At 39.2% G+C, this 17,700-nt stretch overlaps 1 protein-coding gene across 1 annotated transcript in view; it reads left to right on the plus strand.

The window, feature by feature from the left end:
- The window catches only part of SCFD1 (sec1 family domain containing 1), a 51,766-nt gene extending 45,033 nt beyond the window's left edge, over positions 1–6,733 (plus strand). Inside the window, exons 21-24 of the mRNA XM_085301657.1 lie at positions 2,490–2,523; positions 3,658–3,723; positions 5,486–5,554; positions 6,518–6,733. Of these exons, the coding sequence (XP_085157783.1) occupies positions 2,490–2,523; positions 3,658–3,723; positions 5,486–5,554; positions 6,518–6,541 (193 nt within the window). The 3' untranslated portion in view covers positions 6,542–6,733. The remainder of the gene's footprint in view (positions 1–2,489; positions 2,524–3,657; positions 3,724–5,485; positions 5,555–6,517) is intronic.
- The last annotated feature ends 10,967 nt before the right edge of the window (positions 6,734–17,700 follow it).

The following is a 17,700-nucleotide window of genomic DNA, read 5'->3' on the forward strand; positions in this document are numbered from 1 at the left end:
TTAAGTCAAGGCAATTGATGCTGAAGAAATTTACAGTTAGAACCTGGATCGACCAGATGCATTCTTTTTTTAATACTGCACAAAAACTTTTGTTCCAATGATTGAACATACTGCTAAAATCTACATCTGTGGAGACACAGGAATATATACTAACGTTTAGCAATAATAAACATTAGAAGTTTTTACAGTAATGCCGGGTGTGGGGTTTTTTGAAACTTTGTGCATTTGTTATTTGCTGAAGCCATTTCATAATGCACCAAAACTTATCTATCACTTTTCAGTTAAAATTTTAATTTGAACACATTCTTTTTTTTTAGTAGTTTGTTAGTAACTTTGCTAAAAATTAAAACAATGAGTATATTTGCTCTCGTATAGACAGATGCACATTTTATATTCRTGTACATATAAAAGGGATATAATTTATGTTGCCACTAAAAAGAGAGGAGAATAAGTTCATAAATTTTTACTGGACTAGCTTATTTATTATAAGTAAGTTTTGCTTGTGAGAGTACCACCCATGGCAGATAAGCTTCTCTCTAATAAATTTCTAGAAAAGATTCTAGAAGTCTTTTGGRATTCTAGAAAAGAAGATGATGTTTCGTTTTAACATACCTTTCTAATAATTTCCATCGGAGTTGTGAGAGAATAGTCAGCTCATTTAATTGCAGAATTTTATTATTGGACTAATAGTTACAATATTTGCATATTGCGTATTTACAATAGCAAAAGTGGTAATGAAAAACAAATTCCATAGACTACTTTATTTGAAAGTATTACTGCAGTCTTTATAACTTCAAAAATTGTTCATTTTTTAATTGCATCTTTTATTGTGTTTCATTCTCCTTTTGTAGCATTTTAGAGCATTTTGTCTGAGAACAAATATTTTTGTTTTTTTAAAGACAATTTTACATAAATGCGCATTTTTACCTATTATATTTTTTTGCTTCTGTTAGTTTAAAGAATGTAATGATACACATCTACAGCAGTTCATAAACATGTTGTTCTGTGTGACTGTAATAATTACTACAGGAAGCAGGTTTTAAATTTTGGTTTGTTTTTTAAATGAACTCAGATTATATTTCTGTACCTTTTTTAACCTTTCTTGATTGGAGGGCCTCTACACTGGAAGGACAGCAGTCAGTTAGCCTGTTTTTTCTTAGTAACTTTTCAAGACTTCATAGTAGTAGTTCASAGACAATACACGTTGAAAATCCATGTCCTAGAGAGGATGTTGGGAATGTGTTTTAATAGTACATTTAAGTTAATGGTATGCAGTGCAATTTTTATTTAAACTTCATTGTATAAAGCTAAAATATGGATTGTTTGAACAGGTTTATGGAGGCTTACCTGCCAAAGGTCACTTCCTCAGAATTATACCCAACACTTGATGTATCCATTGTAAATTAGACTGGTGGAATAAGAAATAAGTGTGTTTTTCCATTCAGTAGTTGGGTTTTCAACAGAATAGATTATAGGCACCATTACTTTATGAAAATCAAGTGTCCAAGGTCGGCTTTTAAGACTTCTAATGCAGAAGTCATTGGCTCTTTTTTGCTTTYACAGTGACTATTATTTTTAGTACCTTTCATGCAGTCTGAATATGTAGTTACATAAATATAATGATCCTAAAACCAAGCACTAAGTCATTAAACCAAATCTGCATGTCAGATGTATTTAGTTTTCTCATAGAGAAGAGGTGCCTGGAGGGCTCTGTGTTGGTGTGTCTTGTTCATGTGACAAGATTTGCTGCAGCCACTAATAATACAGCTTTAATATATATCATCCATTGCATGGTTATTTTAAAGATCTGAAATTGCCTTAAATCAAATTTGATCATGACAACAAAACTGTTGCAACAGGCAAGGTTTTCTGCCTCTGCCTGCTACCTGCCAGTGGCTAGACTGTGTAATCAAACGGAGAGGAAGCATCTGTACTACTCAAACTGTAACTTACCTCTTCCTGTTTAAATCATTTTACTCCTGATGTTGTTGCTGTGAAACCTGATGCTGGAGCACGTAGAGTGCTGCTGCCTGAAGTAATTCTTTTTAATTTTGAAACATCAGTGAGTATGCAGGCAGGCACTGTGAGCTGACTGGCTTATCTGGTAAAGGTTCCAGTAGGTAGGATTGGTACGTGTCACGAACAATGATTTTTATGTATGAACTTAACTAASGTTGATGAGGTTTTTACTAACATCTCTTTCATTGTATATGGACTCAAGCTCCACATCAGTGTTGTCATAAAACTCATGATTCAAAGGACAGCTTTAAAACTGAAGAAGTAAAATTCCTATTTACTCAATCATTCATTCTACAGAAATGAATACATTTATATAATAAATCACTTAAGATGAATGCAGACAATTACTGCTCTATTTTAAATCCTTGCTTAATATTATACCATATTCCGTAAACATGATATGTTATTTTGTGTATTTATATCAATGACAAATAAGATTCAAGTTAAACTGTAGTTTATTTTTCTTATAGTTCAGTTCCAAGAAACAAAAATCCATTCCAGGAGGTAAGTCATGTAGAAATTACTTTTCAGTGTTCATGTACTTAGAGAAAAAAAAAGAAAGAAAGAAAAGAAAAAAACAACTTTTTTTCCTAAAGTACCAGTCATTTTTAATGATCATGATTAAGAAAATAAGAAGTTTCTGTTTGCAAAAGCCACTTAGTCTAATTACATCTAGCATAAGTTTTACTTAGCACTTGCTCTGAAGTAATCTTTTCATCTTCAAAGGACTGTGAAAGTATTAACTAATCCTGGGGGGAAAAAAATAGAAAATGCTTCTGGAGGCAATTACAGGAACTTAATCATACTTATTACTCTACTATTATTCTGAGTGTGATACTCAGAAATTTAAAACTCCTATTGTTATAGTAAGCTTTTATAATATTCTCTAAATTTCATCCTTTGTGTGTCCTTAAACAGTCAATCATTGATGTGAGTGACTGTGCTCTAGACAGGCTGTAATTTCAGGGGAAAAAAACAAACTGCAGTTGTCATCATTTCTTCCCTTTCCATTTAATACAAATTTTATGCCACTAACTTTCATTATTTTTAATGTAAACATTTGGAAATAGTAAGTCTTACCTACCCGAACCTACTACCAAGTTTCAGATGCAAAATGTTTGCCTTGTTAGTGTCTTTGATTTCTCTTGACATGTCTTAATTATCCCCTTGAAGAAAATAATATACCATGAGGTGTCACATATGCATAGGAGAAGGTCATAGTAGGTATGACAGTTGTAAAAGAGCCCATATAAAATTCATGTAATGTTGTCAAACAATTACAAAAATATTTTATGTTTCCCAAATCCTTAATGGTCCACAGAAATATTTTTTAACTGTGCTTTTGGACAGTGGAGACATCTCCACATGAAAAAAAAGTAACACATTGAAACTGCATAAATTTCCAAAATTTCTTAGTAGAAGAAAGTGACATGTTAAAAGCTCTTCACTTGCCCCTTTAAATACCTGTATAATTTTTATACCATATTTCAGGTAGGAAGTCAGTATTGTTTCCAGTTCTTCTTAAAATGAAATGTGATTGATCAGAATGACTGTTGCTCTATGTTCAATGATTTTGTATATGTATGTTTTACTACTGAAATGTTAAAATTTGATTGCATATTCTGTGCTGCATTTTAGGCCATAGTATTTGTAGTCGGAGGAGGCAACTATATTGAATATCAAAATCTTGTTGACTACATAAAGGTATGTTACACTTTTGACAGTTACATTGTGTAACACACAGCGACCAATTTTAGCAGACTTTCTGTCACATATTTAGAAGATTACTTCTATGATACTAACTTAACATCTTTATTACATGTGTTTATTTTGATGGAAAGGGCAGCAAGTCTCAGTCCTTACCTGTGCTAGACAACACAGTTTAGCACAAGAAATTTAGATCCAACTTAATTTTTCAGTCAAAACATACAAGATTTTGAAGAGTACTGAAGTTATTTTATTTGAGATGTTAAGGGATTTATACTTGTCTGTGGTAATTATGTAGCTGTAATTTCCTTTGTTTAAATGTTCTAAGTAACACTTAAGGTGTTTTTAAATAAAATTAGCCTTTTAGAAGAATATATATGACACAGTGCAAGTGTACATGAATGTGTATTTTAGCTGCTTGGAAGGCAACAGTCCCATTTCACAATTATTTGTCTTTTAAAAAYGTACTTAGTATTGTGCAGAAACAAATGCTATTCAGTCACGTTGTTGAAAATGGAACCTGTCAGAGTAACTGAGCTTTCCAGGCGTAAGGATTAAAACAGAAAGCAATCCCACCCCAACTGCTCTGAAATGTGGGAAGACYGAAGCTCAAAACCCTGTTTAGGGAAAAGAATAGCATATTATCAGAAATCACTCGTATTTAAGAAAAAAACAGRACTGCCAGCTCCCCAGTTAGCGTGCAGGTACCAGCTACGGACTGTTAGCATCTGCTTCTCTTACTTTCTGCCGACACAGCAAATTGATAGCATTTATGAAACATAAACGCTCAGTGGAGGCTTATGTTCCTATTTCGCTCTTTAATAAGTACAGTTTTAAGTTCCTGTCAGAAAAACTAAAGGCCTTTGCAGATAGGCTTATTCTAGCTTGGTTTTTTTTGCCAGTTCTCCTGACTACTACTCATTTGTCAGTCATAAATGTAGAGTTAGCAGAGTTCTCCTTTTCTAATCACAGAAAGTTAAAAGTAATACGGAAAAATGCAAAATAATTTAACAGTGAAACTGCTTAACTTGATTTCTCAAGACTATCCCTGAACTTTGAGGAACGATAGGACTAATAGCTCAACACTGGAATAAACTGTTTCAAACTGTATATTACTTGTACTAATTTTCACTTTCAAAATGCTGACGTAGCACTTTAACAGTACTTACTTACTTGGCARTAAAAAGGCTGCCAAACTGTTCACTGCACTAGGGTTATTATGTATCTAACTGAATTAATCATAACATTCTCTTTCAAAATCCCTTTACAAAAAATGCTTCTTTCTAACTTCACCATAGTGTGGAAATGCATAACAGATGGAGGTTTCTTGGTTCTATCCCAACARTAGTAGTAAATATGCTGTTAAAGTCTTACAGCAATGTCCAGTTAGTTTAAGGGGCAGAGGTTTTTGTGGGAGGCAACAGAGAGGTTGACCTTCCCAATAAAGTTGTTACTCTCCCTGTACCATTCATATATACATCAAAGAATGTAGGATTCTAGTGGGTTTAAATGTGTAAAATGCCTCATTTTTTCCTACTTTCTTCTCCTTCTTTACTCTTTATTTTAATGACAGATTTTTTTTCCCGATGTTTAAGTTATAAAGAATTATTATTATTTTCCTTGAAAGAGTGTAGGACTTTATCAAGAGAGGTGGTTTGGGGGGGGGAATGGTTTTGGTGTACAATTAGTTTTAAACTAATTTAGCACTTCTGTTACCGTGTTACAAACTTTATTTCTCCCCATTTTTGTCTTTTCTTAGAGTAAACAAGGTAAACACATGCTGTATGGCTGCAGTGAACTCTTTAATGCTACACAATTTATAAAACAGGTAGGTTACCTTTGGTAATACCTCTGTAATTTTTATTACTTTTGTAACTGTATTATGAGTTATTTACCTTTAGATCACTCTCTTTGTTGTTTTAAGTAAAAATTCAAATTGCTTTTAAGTTTAAAACACATTTGTTATCTGTATTTACTTGATTGAAGTAGAAGATTGGAGTCATTGCTTTTATTGAAGGCTGGTATTGTAAATGTTAGTTCCACAGGTAAGGCAGGTGAACAAGTTTGCAATAGCCTTCACACAAATCCTTAAAAAACAAACAGACAAAACAAAAACACCCACACAGTTTTTGGCACTCTCTACAAAGAGCATAGGTTATTCTAACAACTCAAAAGAGTAAAAACTGTCATTCAACTGTGTTTTTTAAACCTTTGTCCAAAACATTGCTGTCCATAAAAATTGGCTTAGAGGGGGTTAAAGTTGTCCATACCTACTAAAAAATCAGTCTTTTAATGCTCTTAATGAAGTCWTTATTGCCATTACTTCTCAATGCCTCTTTCCAATACAAATGCAAAATACAAGTTACTCATGTTTGATCAGCAACTAATAGTCCTTCAGTGCCTGTCACCATCTATGCTTTTACTTCTTACTAACGTGAGAATTTTTTTTTAATTCAAAACTACATTTTGCAGAACTAAACTCATTCTTGTTGCACCTGAAAGAGGCAAAACAAATGGTACATATCAGATCACAGTTCTTCAGTCAGTTTAATTAACTTTTTCATTACTCAGAGACTGTGCATACTAGACTTTTGCCACCTGAATTTATTCAAATTTTAATCATTTTAGAGAAGTTCAGATCYATTCCTGTGAGTGTATGACTTAAATGTTTTCACTATTACTACCGTGCTTTTGGTTGCAAGAGACAGTTTACCCTATGAACTGGTTATTAGGTTGACTGAAAGAATAAGATTAGCAACTTAATGTTACTTTTTTATCTCTTCCACTTTAGTTGTCCCAGCTTGGCCAGAAATAAGACTGAAACATCACTACCTGGATAGCAGCACGACAACAAGTGTTGTAACAATTCTTTGGTTATCTTCATATCTATAATTTTGTCATTGCATTAAAACTTTAACCGTTCCATTAATTTGATATTTTTTTTAAAAAGATCTGTACTTAATATAGTGTATAACAGCATTTAAGAAATAAACCTTAAAAACATGCTMTATTTTTGGTGAGAGTCAGTTTTACATTATTACTTTCTAAATGCAGTATTAGCTATGGCATATTGGCATGTGACAGAGCTATGCAAAGTTTAATATTTTCGGGGTTTTGTACATAATTTTTRTTAGAGTAAGTAAAAATAGTTTGAAGAAAATGTCAAATCTGTTTTTAGGAGACATGCTCTTATTGAAAGGCTATCTTTATTTAGGTAATGGAAARGGGCAACTGCATTTTAGGACCACAGATAAACAGTGTTAACATGCGAGAACTACTACTTCTGGTTGTTGCCCTTTTAATATTTACCAAAGTTCTTATACTTGTCTTTGCATTTGTGCAGTCTTTAACAGAATGGTCTGAAGTTTTATTTGAAGTTGCTTCAATACAAGTTTGACATGGTAGTTTTGCTGTGGTCTCTAAGTTTCTGCATCTGTATTTGTCTGCTTGCCTACCTAGTCAGAATTTCAGCTTGTAAAATTGTGAAAACTTTAATATATTAATTTTCTGCACTTTTTATTGTAACTGCTTTGACTATTACCTTTGGGAAGAAATTAAGCACACATAACGCTACTCCTAACTAGTTTATAGGCACCACATTTAAAATACACTTTTTATCAGTTGCTTTAGAAAGAGCTGGTTTAGGTGTGGGCAGTAAGTATGTCGGCAAATCTCTTGATATAATTTAAGTTTTCCCAGTAATAGCTCTGCTGATTATACGTATGGGAAGTTAAAGACAACACAGTACTGCAATAAAAATATGCATAGTCTAGACCATACCATCAAAAAGTAATAATGTTAATTAATTATCTCAGCAGAGCAATGCAAGCTACTCTGCACTGCAGCTCTAAACTAACTTCGCTAATACAATAAATGTATTTTTGCTCATGTTAATTATAGTTTTTGTAAGTGAGCACTCTTCTATAGTTCAGCCAGTTAGAGGACTCGCTCTGTCAAATGCAGTTCATTATTCCTGTAATTCTCTAATGTGCATTATAATTACATGTACACTGTGTTTGCTAAAGAAAGTCAAAGTGCATTTGGAAAAGAAAATGATGTTTAAAATGGTGCTCGTTTCCTGTTAGAGTTTGTTCCAGGAGCTTGAAATAATCCCCGTAAAATCAGTTAAAACAGAGCTTGAGCCTTGCAGCTGACAGCCAAGTTCTGGGAAATCTGACGACTGATTTTTTTTTTTTTTTTGTCTATAACTTTCAGCTATCAGTGACAAATCAACTTGAAATAACACTGTTCTCCAGGAATATTCTGATTAAGCACAGGTGTTCACTCTGTCCTTCTGACATGTGTTCCTGAGTTTTACAGTCAGTTACAGACTGCTGATTGATGCCCAGGTAATAATTGTTTTTTTCAGCCAGGGAAGCGTTAAAAGTTAATACACACAGAGCTGTACTTTTTCACTACCCAAAAGGACAGAGCAGTAGTACAGCTCTGCAGATCTTATTATCTGAGAGCAAACGCTCTGAGAGCTAAATCACAGCTTTCAGAATTTGCTTATTCAGGTTTGCAGCTGTAAACTACCAGCCAACAAGACCGTGCTATTTATTTAGATTATTCTTCAAATACCTGTTCATTAATGACTCAGTCAGACGTGGTCTTACTCTGCTTCCCCTTGTGAAAGCACGTTGTGGTGAGCGACGGCCTTGGTGGTACGCGCAGCAGTCCATCTCTCCCGGTCGCCTGCCGCCGGCAGGGGCCGAGATCAGCTCTCCCTGGCAGGTGACAGGAACGGCACGAGAACGTTGCTCAGAACTGCTCACTTGGCRCGTGTGTGTATATATATAATAGATACACACACACACACACATATAGAGCAATAAGGTACCTGAAAATAAAATCACATGCCAGTTGCAGTATCAATTGCTGCTTTTGACAGACATGTAAGAAAGATGCAGGTTTTTATACAGCTTTTATTTGTTCCCTCTTCCTTCGTTTGTTAAAAATGTGAGTGTTTAAAATAGCAGAAATTTGTTTGGTTGACATATTCATAAAGGTTGCAAATTAAGTTTTCTGTTGCATCTAGAGACAGGTTTAGTTTGTGTCCACTTTTATAGCTGGAGCCTCAGGTTTGTTTTGTGAACATGCATTGATGATGTATTTAAAATTTTTTTAAAAAAAATTAATAATATTTTAAAAATTCTCTTTCCACACAAATTTGATTTTTGTATTTAGTATATTAGTAGTCTTAAAGCTCTGTCTTAACATTAAAATCTCAGATTTACTACACGTCTCATGCTCATCGTGGTTCTGCCTTTGTGACAAAACCCGAGTGTTACATGCTGTTTTTTTGTTACACAGCCCTTTTGCCTCTGTACCTCTGTGGAAGGAGGAATGTAAAAGCTTATATGTGATTTCCCCAGGCAAATGAAATTAGAAGCGAACTGGTTCCTTTGGAAGCTTATTGAATGTATAAGCCAGTGACCATACCCTTCACAGCCTCAAAGGCCTTTGCTTAAAAGACAGTGCAKGTTTAGGTAAAGCAATCCCAGCAGCATTCACGTTGCTAAAGATGTTAAAGGGGTGCGTGGGGGATCAGCAGCTTTCGGAACGTTTCCGAGGTCTGCCCTTAGTCAGASCTTTGCACAGTTGTTCTTTGTTAATGAACAGGCAGCTCAGGCCTCCGCGCAGTAACTCTAGCTGTGGTAGCTTGGGACTGGCAACCCTTCATTGGGCTCTACCTTCTCTTTTAGGTGAGCAGAAGCAGAGCAAGGCTTAGTTTCAAAGTGCTGTGTGTTCTCAGTACAAAAATAAGCGTTCTGGTCTTCAGCTGTGGAAAATCTGCACATTGGCCTTCCAGGAAGTGTATACTTGTCATCTTCAACTCACAGCWTGAAACAGTAATGCTTTTTCTTTCTTCTTGCTTTACTTTAAGGGCTGTGAATATTCAGATGGTTGTTTTTTGAATTAATGATGAAATAATTTAGAGTCTTTGACTTTTCCTGAAAAAAAGTCTCATTCTAAAAAAACAATAATAAAGAACAGAATGAAAAAAATAGAAGCCTCTGAAGACCACTACTTGATTTATATATCCTTATTAGCACAACACTATTACTTCCTGATACAAATCAATCTTTCCTTCCTATGTTAGGATAAAATGCTGCTAAGGTTGCTGGTGCTTTTATCAGTCTAAATAGAATATAACAAACACTTCATCTTTTTCACAAAATATATCAGTATTTCCAACAGTTGCAATAATTCATTCAGGTGCAGATCCAACACAGCTATGCATAAAAAGCTCCATGACCAGAACAAAACAAGTGCAGGATTGAATGGATATTAACTGATGTATTCCAAAGTGATTTCTTAAGGGTTAGGGCAACTGACTGAAGCAATCCTAGGAGTATTTTGAATTAACTTCCAAATTACCAAGACAGAGTTTTTCAGATCTGGAAGAAAATAATAATAATAATWAAAARAAGCAGCGACCAAACAAGCTCCCACTGCTTGTTTACTGACAGTGAAGGGCGAGACCTAGTCACTGTCCTTGCTCGGCTGGTGGGTTGGCTCCGTTGCTGACAGGTAGCTACACAAAGCTAAGCTCAGGGAGTGTTCAAGCGGTACGGAAATACTAGCTGTAGTAGTAATGATTTCCCCACAAACTTGAGACGTATTTTGCTGGGAGGTTTTGTTTGGGGTAAGGGAGTAATGACATGTTATGAGCACAGTGCCATGAGAACAATGCAATCCTCCACCTTGGTTTCTGTGGCTGACACCGAGAGCAAGTTACTTGTACCAAAATTTAGGCATTTAAGATTCCTAAATACTGTACACTAAATACACTGTTCATCCTTAATATTATAGTCATCATAATGTATATAAATAGAGTTCTCAATCATTGCCTAACTCATTTCTCTTTAAACAACTTTTTTTTTTGCTGTATTTTATACTTTCTCAATCTCATGTAAAAATTAAAAAAAAGTTTGCAACATTTTGGTTTCCCCCTATTTTAGGAACATTGCAATAAGAGAGGTGAGGCTACACTTTCTGCTTATCCATGAATCCTTATTCAAAAGAAAATTCTTTGAAGTAAAACTTTAAAGTACATTACTTGAATTTCACCACTAAGTACTACTTATATACTAACTGATGATAGGTAAAAGTGTTTCTTACTGTGAAACTAAATTTTATTTACTTCTTTCAACAGAACTTCTTTCCTCCCTCCCCTAAATAAAGTTGGCACATTACACATGAATGATACCAGGAGCTTGCTTTGCTCAAAAGTTTTTCTTTAAACAGCAAATTGAATTGTTTTGAAATGGATCCCAAGTTTTCAGTCTTATGCAAGGTTCTCCAGGAGTTTGTCTAAGCCACAAATGTAGTTTGTAGCTGTTTCAAATGCAAATAACTGTTCATACACTGCACATGCTTTTTCTAGACCGCGGATCTGGACCATCTGAAATAAGCTGAAAGAGGGCATCATTTTCTGTCATCTGYGAATCGCGTAGGATGTGGTGGTCACCTTTGATTTCTGTGTTCTTGTAGCCACTAGCATTTAGCACAGGTAAATACACGACTGTTGCTGTGCACAGCCTGTGTATCAGCTTTGCTCATACTCTGTAAGGCCAGTTTTCCCTAGCACTGGAAAAAAAAAAAAAAAAGACTCCTCTCTACTTAGGAGCGAATGAAGCGAGACGCTGCCGGCACAGTATTTTCTTCGGCTTCCCTTGTTGCAGCCTCTAGGAGAGAAGCTCTGCGGCTTCGCCCGCCGGCAGCTGCCCGCTGTGCGCCGGGTGCCCGGCAGCTCGCGCTGCAGCGGCGACGCCTTTCCCGGAGCTCCTGCACGGCCCTGTTCCCACAGACACTGCTTGAATCGTTAGCGTGGAGGGAGGGTCCTGCTACCTGCTCCCAAATGCCACGTCTAGCCATTAACAACAACGCAAAGCGGTAATAACTGCAGTGCAGAGGACTGGTTTTAGTTGGGTTCTGCCCAGGGAAAGCGCACTCGCCCTCGGGCGGGCAGGAAAGGGGCTCTTTATTTAGGTAGAAATGGCTTAGAGCAGCACCGTAACTAACGTTTGGGGGCCTCTCGCGCAGCCTGTCGGCCTGAACCTTCCTCCAGCAGCTTCTCCTCTCCCCTGCCAGCAGCTTCTCCTCTCCCCTGCCAGCAGCTTCTCCTCTCCCCTGCCAGCTACCTAGCGCCGAGGCGCTATTCTCCATTTTCACTCGATTCCCTTCCAAGCAGTCCCTAACATTTTACTCACTTTGGTAACTGCTACCCGCGCTGAACTGATGCTTCCAATGCTGGCGAACGTGATCTGCTATGGGACTGAAGGACAATAAAATTAAAAGCCCTTAACAGAGTGCCTTCATCTTTACTAACCTGAATAAYATTGTAGCAGCTCCTCACCTTTCTCACTGCTTTTTCCCAGCTGTGCAAGCACAGTGCAGAACATGGTGCGCGTCTCATGTCTTGAGACAACCAGCTGCTGCGGCACTGTTACATGTGTGTGTATATATATATATATATGTATATACACACACACACTATATATAAACACACATACATGTATACACCCTGATAGAAACGCTGCTTGGAAGGGGCCTCGGGACGTCGCCCAACCCAGCCCCGTTTGAGGTGGCAGTATTGCCAACGCACCGTGCTGATGTGCTCACGTCAACACGGMTTYGTCTAGTCGAGTWTTGAAGACCTCCAAGGATGGAGATGCCGCCGCGTTTCTGGAGAGCCTGTTCCAGCGTAGCSCAATGCCATTTGCCTTGCTCACTGCGGGAGCGACCTGCCCACAGCGCAGCCCGTTCTTCCAGCCCGAACCTCCGCCAGACGCAGAGACCACGCCAAAAGGCCGAGCAAAAAGCAAGGTATCCTGCCGCTCTCCCTGCGGCTACGTAGCCAGGGACGTCAAAGGCAGCAATTAGGCTAAACCAAGTATAATTTGTCCTTGATATAACACATGGCCTATTCCCAAAGCTCTTCCAATCTTCCACATGCTTAAAAATAGATTCTCATGTACAGTATTCTGAATAACTTAGTATCAGACACACACACACACACAAAAAAAACCACCTCCTACTTACTCCTTTAAATATTCTGCACTACAGTATYGCATTTTTCTATTTTCCTAGATAGTGCAGAAGGAACATAAGGCTAGAAAGAGTAGCTACCATTAGCAACATAGCAAATCCTTCCCTTTATGATTTCTTAGTATTTTCTGCATTTGCTTAAAGATCTCTTAACCACCAAATATTTACATTCCTCTCCCTAAATCCCCACATTTTATGTTAACAAAAAAAAAAAACTGCATTTGTGAGACACATCTGGAGCACTGTGTCCAGCCCTGGGCTCCCTCATACGGGGAGCTACTGGATCAACCGTATAGGGCCACAAAGATGGATCCAGGGAGCAATGAGGAGAGGCCAAGAGTGCCGGGGCGCTTAGCCTGGAGAAGAGAAGGCTTACTAACGTGTACAAATATCCGATGGGAGCGTGTAAGGAGGACAGGACCAGATTCCTCTTAGGGGTGCCCCGTGATACGATGAGAGGCAGCGGGCACAAACTGAAACACRGGAAGTTCCACTTGAATGTTTAAAGATCACCTGTTCTTCACCGTGAGGGYGATCGAGCATGGAAGCAGGCCGTGGAGTCTCCATGCCTGGAGACATGGTCCTGSGCAGGCTGCTGCAGGTGGCCCTGCTCAAGCGAGGCAGCTGGACCAGCTGATCTCCAGAGGCCCCTTGCAGCCCCAGCTGTCCTGCGGCACAGCAGGATTTGTACCCCCCTGCGAGTCCCGAAAYGCACACGGTGTTAAACAGATTCCTGTTCTACGAGAAACAGTAATTATCATCAGAGCCAAACTCGGACAGCTAAACCGACGCGGTCACGGCCGCCTCTGGGATCACGAAAGGGGTTATGAGCGCGCGGGTTCCCCGGGAGGCCAGGCCAGAGCAGAGCCACCAGCAGCCCAGGCTCCCAGGAGAGGAGCGGGTGCTGATACCCGTAACTCCTCTCTGCAGGAGCTGAGCTCCTGTAGATGCTGGGAGTCGCATGAAACCAGCTAAACCAGAAYGAGGTCACTCTTGCACGGAAGATCGTTATTTGTAAGAGAGAGATTCTCTCTCTTACTAATTAGARTTAATTTTATGTCCTTTTTCTTTCCCTCTTCCCCCTCGATTCACTGGAATATAAATGATCAAAACCGCAGCGCACATTCTTCAGGATAGGTTTCAGATCAGTCAAACAGCCGGGGACAACTTGATGAAAACCGATGTGGTTGTGTAATTGCGGAATTCAAACCACAAACACCAAGTTCGTGATGTTTTCCAAATTCATTTTCTCCCTCTAGGTGTCATCTGTAATTTGTTCTGCTTTTCTCCTGGCCTGCTCTCCCCGCTCGCAAYCTCTATCTTGTCGGCACGCGGCCTTCAAGCGCCAGCGCTCACCAGCGTCCCGGCCAGCCCGGCTGCGGGGCCCGCCAGCTTCTCAAGTCCATTCATCCGCCCTGGCACGAGCCCCAGATTCCACGTGGGCCTCCAACTTCTTCCAGCGCCCCGACAGAGACCAGGATCTAGCCCCAAAGCGCTCGCATTGATACCTGATCAAAGGAAACAGCCAGCTGCCTTCCCAAACCCACAGAAATATTTGTACATCTAAAGTTCCTGAAGCAAAAACACACCATATTTAGAAGAATCTTTTGGCACAGGGTGACCTGACTTTCCATTACCGATTTCTAATAAGCTGCCATTCGGGGAGTGAAAAACAGTGCTGTGAAAATAAAGCTTGCTCCGGCTGACTTAGATTCAGGAAGATGAAAGATGAAATTGGATGAAATCAGGACTGCGTACTTGGGAAGCCTCCCCAGCTGCAGAGCAGAACCAGCGTCTCTATCATTTTGTTAAGTATTTTACATTTTGAGGCTGTTCAGATATGTCATTTCACAATGACAATTAAAAAACTAAAATAGCCTCGAAGTATAGCAACTGAAATGCAATCTCAGGCCCCTTCTCTCTTTTACCTAAAATTTACATTAAAGTGATTCTATTTTGCTCAGATGCTTTACTGAAATTTGCCTCTTTCTACACAGTATTCCAGCTTTGTTCTGCCTCTTTTTTCCAGGAAGGCTGCTCCTAAACGCAAGGGGAAGACCRGATTTGTAAGCCGGCAACAGGGCCGAACCGAGAGCCCCGTGCCTCGGCCAGCCCCGGGGAGAGCCCCCGGCTTCCACACGGCGCATCGGGACGAGGGGACGCCGCGGGCATCACCACCAGCATCAGTACCGCAGAACCAGCACATAAATTCACGTATTTAGGCACAGTACTGACACCGGCAAAAGCGAGCGCTGCCTGCCCGAAGGCTCCTTGCAGATCTTCTGCCGACGGGAGCCACGAGCACGAGGACGGCACGGCTCGAAGGACGACAGGCGGCTCCGAGACCTCGCACGTCCTTCGTGCCGCGGCTGAAGCATTAGGGGGGTCCTGCTGTTCTTGCGACCTACCGGGAAGTCTGGATCAGGAAAGAAGATCCTAAAGAGGCCCGAGTATCGGAGAGAAGGGCGCTAAAAACTCAAATCATCTCTTGAGATAAAAATATATATTCATTCCAGCTATTTGGACACAAAGCAAAAGAAAACGTTAGCTTACGCCAACCAGCTGCACTAAGATAGAGAACTGAATTCTCAAGTCTTTTAGTACTCCAATATCCCCAGAAGTGCGACAACTCTGTGTAGATTAAATTCTTGAAAAATAATGAAAGGTTAACAGTCAAGAAATATCTGCATGCAGGATCTTTATAACAGTGTTTTGTGCGTTCTTTTGCTTATCTCTGAATTCATTAAAACTTCAGTACCTCGTGTGCTGCACTGCCACATATGCTATCAATATTTCCACACACAAAGACAGAAGCAATTTCATAATTAAACAAAACAAAACAAGGTTTCAGGAATGGTAACATTTTCCATGATCCAAGTTACAATTAGATAAATGTGTTGTCGTCTTTATTTTCCTTGTTTCTGATATGTAAAAGTATCACATATCATTTTAGAGCATGTCTAAATTTAAGAAGTCAGTAAGGCAATTCTTTGGAAAYGAGAAGAGAGCTTACCTAATGACGTGAATTAAAATAAAATTACTGCTAATGAAACGACACCAAGTTATTCTACTTGCTATTTCTATTGAACTTGACTGGTACGTGGGAGCATAAACAAGTCTTAAAATGGAATCTAATTAGCTTGAAATAGACTTTTTTTAAAAAATAAAAGTTTTCATAACTTGGTGTTCCTTTTTCCTTTCCCCACTGGGACGAACATTTAACTAGAAGATTATCTGGCAATAGAAATGTTATTTCCAGTTTGCCTACAGATTCGCCGAGGGTGGGGGAAACCACAGTGCCCGGACATCCCGCTTTCTTGGGCCACGAGCACAGACAACACGGTGCAGCTGAGGGAGCGGGATGAAAACAGGGAGCCGTAAGCACGGCAGAAAAGATGGAAGCTGAGCGGATGGAAAAACCACCATCCGAGTKAGAGCGATCCTTATTTTGAGTCTCTTAAAGGAAAAAAAAAGGAATAAAAGACACTCGTACATAAAGTAACATCCCTGAAGGGGSAAAAGCTTTTCTTGCTGCAAGAGAAAAGGCCCTTATTCTCCTGAAATGAAACACAGGCTATTGAACAAGACTTCGCCAAGAGGAAAAAGAGCATCTTAGAACAATGTATCTATTATAGCCTTGTTTTTCAGCAGATGTTTTGAGGTGACACAGAACAGCTTAGTAGTTGGGTGTTCTGTTTTAAATATCATGCTGTGAGTCGTTCCGGAACAGAACTATTTTGGCTTTACAGGGCTTTTAAATTATCATTTTTAAGTGTACTTAAGATGTTAAGCTATGTGTAGCTAAGGACTTTTGTTTGAGAAGGGCGGGCAGGAAGCCAAGAAAGGTACCTCCAAGAGCAAAATGTGCTTTGTTTAAGCAAAGTGCACAAACAGTGCTAATCTTATCTGTTTTTCATACATTGCTCTGCAGCCTTAGTAAAATAACGTATTTCACTCGAATTCAAAACTAACATTTCTAGGACACAGAATAAAAGTTTTTGCTTTGCAAAAATATTTTTGCAACAATCAGGTGTCCGAATGCACTTCCCAAAGAACCAGTACACGAGGCGAATAAGGATGCTGTGAACTAGCTTTGACCTTTAAGCACATTTCGTTTTGAAACTGGGCCTTCGCTGAAGCAATGGCGCTATTCATAGTGAAAAAAAAATTAAACAAAGTTGTTAGGCATGAACTTAAAAAAAGTTTCCACGAGATAGTTGAACAAATGAACCGCTGAATGCGAGAAACACAAGGATTTGCTGAACATCGCCAMTTCCCCCCGTTTGACAGCGTGGCCAGCAGCGGTGGGAGCAGCCACCCGCGCAGCGCTCAGACCCCCCGGCTGCTGCGTCCTCCTCGTACCCGCGGCTCACGCAGCGTCGCGGCAGCAAAGCGCATCCTTATTCTGCCTGTATCCCAAGCATTCCCGTAGAACGGGGTCGGAATATTTCCGGTGCTCGTTTTGCCCATCAMAGCCTGAAGCAACAGGCCAAAAACCCCAGCCCCGGCACTGCTCTGCCCTCAATGCTTTTACAGGGTGAAACCAGAATATCGTAACTGCRAACCTGCCTCCTGCACAAGCAGCAGCAGGACACTGATATATACATTCTGCAATCTAAAATGCAGCTATATATTTACTAAGTTGCAGCCAGAAAAACAGCTAWTATATTATTATTTCTGCCCTCTAAACACTTGGAAAAGAGCGTTTTTACTGTAAGGCTGAATACAGAAAGCTGCATCCAGCTCAAGCGCTGCCCTTGCTAACACGGGCCCATCCGGAAGCTGCAGAGCTGCCTGCGAAGAAGCTTATCCGAAAACCTGAATTAGTGCCATGAGTTTCTATGAAATCCCACAACTAAAAGCTACAATGCAAGTTGAGAGATTTGAGACCTTTGAKTTTCACAATTAATTATCTTTATA

This window comes from Rhea americana, unplaced genomic scaffold (genome assembly GCF_003343005.1).
Source record: "Rhea americana isolate MKP2758 unplaced genomic scaffold, rheAme1 scaffold_18, whole genome shotgun sequence".
NCBI classification, from domain to species: Eukaryota; Metazoa; Chordata; class Aves; order Rheiformes; family Rheidae; genus Rhea; species Rhea americana.